The sequence below is a fragment of the Rana temporaria genome, chromosome 9 (assembly GCF_905171775.1).
Source record: "Rana temporaria chromosome 9, aRanTem1.1, whole genome shotgun sequence".
Classification (NCBI taxonomy): Eukaryota; Metazoa; Chordata; class Amphibia; order Anura; family Ranidae; genus Rana; species Rana temporaria.
The window spans coordinates 47,811,450-47,820,855 of NC_053497.1; the positions used below are offsets into that span (position 1 = coordinate 47,811,450).

Sequence of the window (9,406 nt, forward strand, 5' to 3'; positions counted from 1 at the left end):
AAAAAACAGTGCTACAGTGAATTTCCATATTTAAATAATAAAATATAAACGCTGATCAACAATGACAATCAAAAAACATATTTTTTGCGCAAGGAGTGGAGTGTGGTGGGTGACCAGGCATCCTCATAACAGGAAGCAGGAAGTAGCATGTGTGGATCAATGGAACACATGCGAGGAAAGAAAGTGGTGAAACTTCCTGATGATGAGCTGTTTCATTACTTCCTGTCCTCATATGTGCTATATCGATCCACTTGTGTTACTTCCTGTGTCCTGTTATGAGGCTGCCTGGTCACCTCAGCTCCCACACTCCACTCCTTGCAGCAGCAGCTCCATCTTGGAATCCTGGATACCTGCTTCTCCCAGATACACCAATGACTGTAATGCATGAAATCATCCACACACTGTGAGTTGCCAATTATTGTGTGCTGTATCCACCTCTCTACCTTACTGCACTTAGATTGGTGCCCCCTTGATGTCTCTCTTAGCTATTGCAGGTGCCATTCAGACCATGTCCTGTGTATCCATTGTGACCATACCTCCCAACATTTTGAGATGGGAATGAGGGACACTTACTAGCAAATGTATGTAGGCATAGGACACGCCCACTGACACGCCCCTTTTAGGGGAAATAATAAGAAAAAAAGGTTAATTAAATCCACAAATGCTTTTACCACCACTACTACTATTCCTTTATATTGGCTTTAACTACTTGCCGACCGCCCACCGTCGTTATACGTCCTCACTTTAGAGATGAATATCTCGGTAACGGCAGCAGCTGCTGCCACAATCGAGATATTCATCTCTTCTGTGGGCGGCCGTGTTAACGATAATGGCGGTCTCCGCGGCGGATTCGCCGCAAGATCGCCGTTATCGGTGGCGGGAGAGGGGCCCCCCCCCTCCTGCCCTTACTCCCCCGCCCTTACCGTTGCCGTCGGTAGCGGCGGAGGAGATCGCGACCATCCGGCAGCTGAGCGGGGACGAGACTGAAGGAAAAATCTCCTTCGCCCGTCCCCATAGCTCTGTTGGGCGGAAGTGACGTCAAAACGTCAGTCCCGCCCAGCGTCTTAAAGAGCATATTTAAGAGGACCTGTCATGCTTTTTTCTATTACAAGGGATGTTTACTTTCCTTGTAATAGGAATAAAAGTGATAATTTTTTTTTTTTTTTTTCAGTGTTAAAAATTCTAAAATAAATAAAAATAAATGCGAAAAGCAAAAAAAAAATTTTTTAAAGCGCCCCGTCCCGACGAGCTCGCACGTAGAAGCGAACGTATACGCGAGTAGCGCCGACATATGAAAACGGTATTCAAACCACACAAGTGAGGTATCGCCGCGATCGTTAGAGCGAGAGCAATAATTTTAGCCTTAGGCCTACTCTGTAACTCAAAAAATGCAACCTGTAGAATTTTTTAAACGTCGCCTATCAAGATTTTTAAGGGTAAAAGTTTGACGCCATGCCACGAGCGGGCGCAATTTTTAAGCGTGACATGTTGGGTATCATTTTACTCGGCGTAACATTATCTTTCACAATATATAAAAAAATTGGGCCAAATTTATTGTTGTCTTATTTTTTAATTTAAAAAAGTGAATTTTTTCCAAAAAAAGTGCGCTTGTAAGACCGCTGCGCAAATACGGTGTGACAAAAAGTATTGCAATGACTGCCATTTTATTCTCTATGGTGTTAGAAAAAAATATATATAATGTTTGGGGGTTTTAAGTAATTTTCTAGCAAAAAAAAATGGTTTTGTCTCGTAAACACTGACTCTGAAAAACAGGCCCGGGGCTAAAGTGGTTAAAAATTTACAAATGCAGCAATTTAGAATTTGGATGAAAGGTTTAGCACTGAGAAACACTTTTTGATAGATAAAAAGTGCATTTTATATACATCTACATAGATCAGACCAAAATGAGGGACACATGAGGAGGAAAGAGGAACAGAGGGACATTGTTCTAAATCAGGGACAGTCCCCTGAAATCAGGGACAGTTGTGGGAGCTATGATTGTGACAGTTTTGTTGAAGTCCTCCCCATCTGGGAATCTTTTTGAGAACCATGATAAGCATACTGTAGTTCATCTTACTTATGTGAGTTGCTAATTGTCTTCCTTTAGAGATCTCTTGGGTCACTCAGAAGTGCTGCATTAAGTGTGCTGGATTGAATTTCACAGCGGTTCCTAAAGCCATATGATTTACCATGAGGATTTGGCCCACACTGTACTTCCCATCAATGCAGTTTGTCTCAGCCCAGGCTGTATACCATTGCGCCACATTGACAATTTATATCCAGTGTGTATCATTGAGCTTACTTAAAGTTCCCATTAAATGAACAAAGAGAATCCAAGCTTTCTTCTTTAAGCACTCAAATAATTGTTATCAAATGGAACAAAGAAATCAGACCATGGTTACATTTTTTATTATCAAAGGAATCTCAGACATTCCAGAGCTGCAGGCTCCAATCTTTTTTCTGGTTCTTTTTATATATCTCTTCACTCTTGGTGGAAACATGACCATTGTTCTGTTGGTCTGCCTTGATCGCCATCTTCACACTCCAATGTATTTTTTCTTGGCAAATCTATCCATGATCGATGTGTGCTCTACGACCGTCACTCTACACAAGATCCTTCTCATAGGTCTAACTGGGAATCATGACATTTCATATCTCGACTGCATTGCCCAGATCTATTTCTTTGGAAGCTTCATTAGTGATGAACTATGGTTTCTTACTGCCATGGGTTATGACAGATATGTTGCTGTTTGTAATCCCTTGAGATACACAGTTATCATGAATCAGAAAACCTGCACTCTTCTAGCTTCTGTCTGTTGGGCTCTTGGATTTGTGGTAATAATCCCGTATGCTGTTTTGGTGACTGTTTTTTCCTGTTACAGGTCCAACATTGTAAATCACTTCTTCTGTGACCTGGTGCAAGTCATAAAACTCTCCTGCAGCAACACTTCTGTTCTGGAGACCTTGTTCATAGTCGAAGGGGCAGTCCTGATGGCTCTTGTACCATTCTTGTTAACTATTCTATCCTACATTTTTATTATCACCACCATACTAAGGATTCGTTCCAGCACAGGAAGACGTAAAGCTTTCTACACATGTTCCTCACACCTCACAGTTGTTATTCTTCTCCATACTACCTTAGTCTATCAGTACTTGAGGCCCATTTCAGCAGACAGTCTAGAGTACAATAAGCTGCTCTCCCTATTTAACACGGCTGCTGTCCCTATATTAAACCCTCTCATCTACAGCCTCAACAATAAAGATGTAAAGTCAGCTTTAAAAAAAAGATTGCTACTTTTCAGAACTAAAAAATAACTATGAAACTGTTATGTTCTGGCAACAGAAAAAATGGCAACAGAAAAAATAAAAACTTTATTAGCTTTAAAAATAAAATAGTGTACATTTTTTTTCTATATTTGTGTTCACATGTGTGTATTTTATAAATACAAACCATTGTGTATTTTACAAATCATTGTCATGTACTTTTTCCATCTGAAGTACCTGGTTGATCCAAGTGGTCACCTTTCTTTCATGTTCTGAAGAGGAAGCTGATATGTGTTAGTACAGTTAGTGTGGTTAGTTTGCATCATTTGGCTGGCCATTTAGAGGTACGGGACACTGGCAGACATACAGCATGCCTGCATTGAATAGTTTGTTCATTCACCACACCCCCCAGCCTTCCCTGCTCAAGCATAGCCTGCATCTTGCCTCAGCCTAAAAAGACTATGGAATACATGCACATTGTCCTTTAACCCCTTCCCCCACTATCAGGAGGAAGAGATCGTTGATCACATGACAGAACTTTTTAACCTTATAAAAGCGGTATGACAGATCATTTCTGAAACTAAGCACCAATTAGGACGGTGCCATTGCGGGCAAGTCCCGCCGATTTGACATGCAACATGTCAAATTGCATGTCAAAATGCACCAGTGTGAACCAGAGCTCTGTTGTGTTTTATATGCGCAAAAAATTGTAATAAATCTACTTTTTAGTTAATCATGATATGTTTTTTGGCTAACCATACTCACCTCACTCAAATTCCCAGGTTGAACCCTATGTATATATGCATGTTTAATATAGTTAACCATTTGGACAGGATAACTTTCTTTTCAAGCTTATATTAGACAGATGCTTAAAACAACATATCTGAGAATTATTACAACACCGTAGTACAATTATTTTCAACAGTGTAATGTGAATGTGATCTTTCTCTTTAAAAGAAAGAATGTATGTGGCAGGCCTCAAAAATCTTACCATGGTCTATATCACAAGTCTGCAAAGTGTTCTTCTATGATGCTGCATGGTCCTTCATTGTTGACAAATACAACTAGATTTGTACCATTATAAATGCATAATTTAAGGTCAACTGTAGCCAATCCTTCTACTGGTTTTATGATGTTAGACAGACTAGGAAGAGCCCCCTCAGAACAATAGAGATAGACACAGAAACATAAATAGTGGAATAAGGAAAGGTTAGGACACCTGTGAGATGTTTAATGCTGCCTGTACTTTCCTTTTCCAGATGTCCCAATTTCCTTAATTCCTTGCCCATGTTTCAAAGGGATCAAAAGTGAATGGAAATCTCCACAATAAAGCCACAGACACAAAGTTCTAACCTATCTCAACTGTAAAAAAAATGTATAAATGTGATCCCCTGTTGTGTCAGAGGGGGGCAGGGTCACCCGTGATGCCACGGGGAAACCGCCGGAAACCCCCGTTGCGTCTGAGAGGGGCAGGGTCACCCACGCACATGACGGGTGGCCCCGACATCAGCTATTTAAGAGCTTTCACAGTGGGTGTAGCGTCATTCGGCGGGCGCCTCCCATGGAGGCGGAATCGGATTGTGGAGGCATTTTTTCCCGTATCCCGAGGCAAGAATGGATTACATCACTGGAATTGTTTTTCTTTTTATATAAAGGATTCGTCCCAAGCTGTGTCTTGTGTTTTTTCTTTCTTTTTTTTTACACTTTTTTTGTGAAATAGTAGAGTACAATGTACTCTGTTACCAATTCACATGGGGGGGTAGGATCTGGGTGCCCCTTTTTTAAAGGGGGCTCCCAGATTCTCATAAGCCCCCCATCCGCAGACCCCTACAACCACCGGGCAAGGGTTGTGGGGATGAGGCCCTTGTCCTCATCAACATGGGGACAAGATGCTTTGAGGGTCTTAGATCCCCAAAGCAGCCTCCTCATGTTGAGGACATGTGGCCTGGTACAGTCCAGGAGGGGGGCGCACTATCATCCCCCCTCTTTTCCTGCAGCCTGCCAGGTTGCATGCTTGGATAAGATAAAAAAAAACTGCGCCAGCAAGAATTGGCTAGCAATCAAAGCTAGATAAATAATGAGTGTGAATCAATCCAGATACCAGACACATAAACATATCATATGAATAATGTCCCAATGTATGATTAAATCTTGTTGGTGACTACAATCGAGACAGACAGCACCACAGTGAAAATTGTGACATCCGTGAGAACCGCCACCACATGGAAAGCCGCTTACCAGAGTGACAGGTATAAAACAGCATTAGAGAGATATGGGCCCGGATTCTCAGAGGACTTACGACAACGTAGCGCCATGTACGCCATCGTAAGTCCGAATCCGACCCGTCGTATCTATGCGACCAATGTATTTAAAAGAAGATAATTGTACTTACAAACACAAACTTGTAAAAGCATGTAAAAAAGGCCGGTCGGCACTATAGGAGGCATTCCTCCTTCACATCGAGCGCGGTGACGTCACTGTATGCCGTCCCAGACGCGTTTCGTCAAACGTTGACTTTTCAATGGGGATGGGCAGTACACTGACTCACTGCAATAAATAGCCAAGCCTTGTTTTGACGTGCAAGGAAGTGGCAAGAAAAAACACCATCTTAACTATGGGAAAGATGCCTAATCAGCCCTTAATAGCTCTGGAATAACTCACCATTTGGAGATAGCTATGCGCCATTAGTCAGCATAACAATTTTAATTAAATAGAAATAAAGTGGATAAAACAAACGGATTTCTGTCAAAGGAAATACCCCTTTCCTAATCCTATACGACCAAAAATAATAATGATGAACCCAAACACTGGTAAAAGTATCCTAATGCCGTGACGTTACCTAGCGACCCCTAGTGGGAAAAATATTTTACTCCCCTAATACAGAGCAAATATTTAATAGAACGTGGACCGTTAGTTAAAACTTAGGGTTTATACTGCCATACTAACGATATATGTGTGACCATACAATATATTGTGCAGCTAATAAAGCCAAAACTAACAATGGTGAATATGTATATTAAACCAATGGTAACAAAATACCAATACCCTAAAGGTGAAAATTAAATAAGGAAACATTTGCATGAATGAATATAATAAGTAGACCCCTCGAAAAGGGGAAGAAAAATGATTTGAAAAATATTAATAGGGGTGGGAAAAAAGGGGAAATTCAATCACCTTTCCACCCTAAGTCACCCAATACGTGAACATTTGATCAATTATGTATACACCATGTAAAATTAAATCTGCATTTTTTACATGCTTTTACAAGTTTGTGTTTGTAAGTACAATTATCTTCTTTTAAATAAATTGGTCAAAAACGGTATTATGCTATGGTCCGTTTTTTGTCATTTATGATCCACGGACCACATTTGTGAAGGAGTTAGCAATCCTACGTTTGGACGAATTATTCCTGGGACATCTGGATCCTGGGTTTTAACCCACGGACAGAGACCATATCTCTCTAATGCTGTTTTATACCTGTCACTCTGGTAAGCGGCTTTCCATGTGGTGGCGGTTCTCACGGATGTCCAAATTTTCACTGTGGTGCGGTCTGTCTCGATTGTAGACACCAACGAGACTTAATCATATATTGGGACATTATTCATATGATATGTTTATGTGTCTGGTATCTGGATTGATTCACGCTCATTATTTATCTAGCTTTGATTGCTAGCCAATTATTGCTGGCGCAGTTTTTTCTTTTTTATTTATCTTGTTTGTGTTTACACCACTCTACTGCAGCCTTCTGGTTTATCATTGCCTTATTGTTTTTTTTAGTTAGGTTAGCACAGTTTTTTGTTTGTACTAATATGCTTGGATAAGAGTTTGGTATGGATTTTTGGGGGGAACTCCACACCATTTTTTTGTCTGGTCGACAATGAACTGCAGAAAAGTGTCGGGCAAAAAGAGATGAAGGTAATCAATTTCTGAGAAATTTTGGGGGTTGGACGTGACACTCCAGTAGTTGGGGGAGTTGAATTTCTTGTGCTGGTATTCAGGTGTGATGTGGCAGCACTGGTACTGGGCCTGGGCATTTGTTTGCGGGGCCTTTCGCTGGCGTTACTGGGCCTGGCAATATAAACCTGGTTGCTGGCGGCTGCCTGGTTTCCAGAGTGCCGTGCCCTTTTAGGAGGGACCCATTCTTCATCTGAATCATTACTATATTCAATCGGTTCAAATTCCGAATTTGATTCGGAATCAGAATTGGAATCTGATGAGAACTCCCAGGTGCTCTCATCGGTCATTGAGAGGATCTGGAATGCCTCCTCACTGGTAAATAATCTTTTGGACATGGCTGTGTGGCGGGTAGCTGTGTACGATGGGTGACAGATGGGTGGCAGGTGACGTCACTGATGGGTTGTGCGATGGGTGGCAGGTGACGTTCACTGATGGGTTGTGCGATGGGTGGCAGGTGACGTTCACTGATAGGTGATGAAGGTGTGACGGGAGATGGTCACTGATGGGTGACAGGCGATGGTAACTGATGGGTGACAGGCCACGGACGGTGACGGGTGATGGTCACAGATGGGTGACAGGCCATGGTCACTGATGGATGATGGGTGACAGGCCACGGTCACTGATGGGTGATGGGTGACAGGGCACGGTCACTGATGGGTGATGGGTGTACCGCTGATGGTCACTGATGGGTGACGGGTGACAGGGCACAGTCACTGATGGGTGACGGGTGATGGGTGACAGGGCAGGGTCACTGATGGGTGATGGGTGCACCGCTGATGGTCACTGATAGGTGACAGGGCATGGTGACTGATGGGCGACGGGTGATGAGTGACGGGTTCACCACTGATTGTCACTGATGGGTGACGGGTGACAGGGCACGGTCATTGATGGGTGACGGTTGCACCACTGATGGTCACTGATGGCAGTCTCTTATGTGACAGGTGATGGGTGACAGGGTACAGTCACTGATGGGTGACGGGTGACAGGGCACAGTCACTGATGGGTGACAGGGCAGGTCACTGATGGGTGATGGCGACAGGGCAGGTCACTGATGGGTGACGGTGACAGGGCATGGTCACACCGCTGATGGTCACTGATAGCAGTCTCTTTATGTGACAGGTGCACTTTATGGGTGACAGGTGACAATTGGGGGGGGGCGATGGGACAGGTGTGGTGTTGGTGCAGACACTACAGAAACACAGATCTGTAACTCACTGCTTCTAGCTCTTCTCTCCTCACAATGAAAACGATGTGTGAGGAGAGAAGAGCTGGTAACAGTTAGTTACAGCTCTTTGTTTACTATTTATGATCAGGCGGTGAATGGATACGTGGTACACATCCCTAACCAATGGCTGTGTACCATTGTTGGTGACGAGCAGTGTTCCCAGGAACACGCTGCCACCGACGGGCACTCGCCGTGCTCAATGGGGTATTACCATTCATGATCAGCCGTGACTTCATCACGGTCGATCATGTGGTAAACAGCGCATTCGAGCCGCTGTTCACCCCTGTTGGTGATGAGCGGTGTCTCGGTGACACGCCACCACCGACAGTACAGAGATGCGCGCATGCGATCACGTGCACTCCCTATTTAAATGACAGGACGTCATATGACATCCTGTCAGAACAATGGAGTCTTCCTTCCGCCGTCATTTGACGGCGTGTGTGGTGGACAAGTGGTTAAACACAGAGTTGTTAGTCAGATAATTGTGATCAAACGGAACAATGAAATCAGACTATGGTTACATTTTTAATTATCAAAGCAATTTCAGAAATTCCAGAGCTTCAGGTTACTATCTTCCTGCTGGTTTCCTAACTGTGGAACAATGACTATTGTTTCTTAAACCTTTTAAAAAAAAATCTAAATAAAACTCAAAATCATTCTGTGGATGAAAATGAAAATAAACCCAATGATTTAACAGTTTAAAAAAACTGTTATATTCCGGGTATGTAACTGTCAAAATGGTTGTGCTCTCAACCAAACTGTTAAACCATCCAATGGCTGGTGTCCTAAGTGACTACATATGCATCATCATGTCAGTTAAAGATTAAACATAAGCAAAGATGGCAGCTTTCTTAGCTGAAAATTATAGGAAGGTTCACTTCCACTTTGAGCTCCCAGCACTTAGCTCACAAGCAATCCTCAAATCCACAACATTATTCCACGTAACCACGACTCTCTTGA

The 9,406-nt window shown here is 42.8% G+C and overlaps 1 protein-coding gene across 1 annotated transcript; it reads left to right on the forward strand.

Annotated features, from left to right (window-relative positions):
• The first annotated feature begins 2,373 nt into the window (after nucleotides 1–2,373).
• Nucleotides 2,374–3,315, forward strand: LOC120914525 (olfactory receptor 5V1-like). Its single transcript, XM_040325202.1, has one exon. It carries the CDS (start codon nucleotides 2,374–2,376, stop codon nucleotides 3,313–3,315), a length of 942 nt encoding a protein of 313 aa, XP_040181136.1.
• Nucleotides 3,316–9,406: the final 6,091 nt, after the last annotated feature.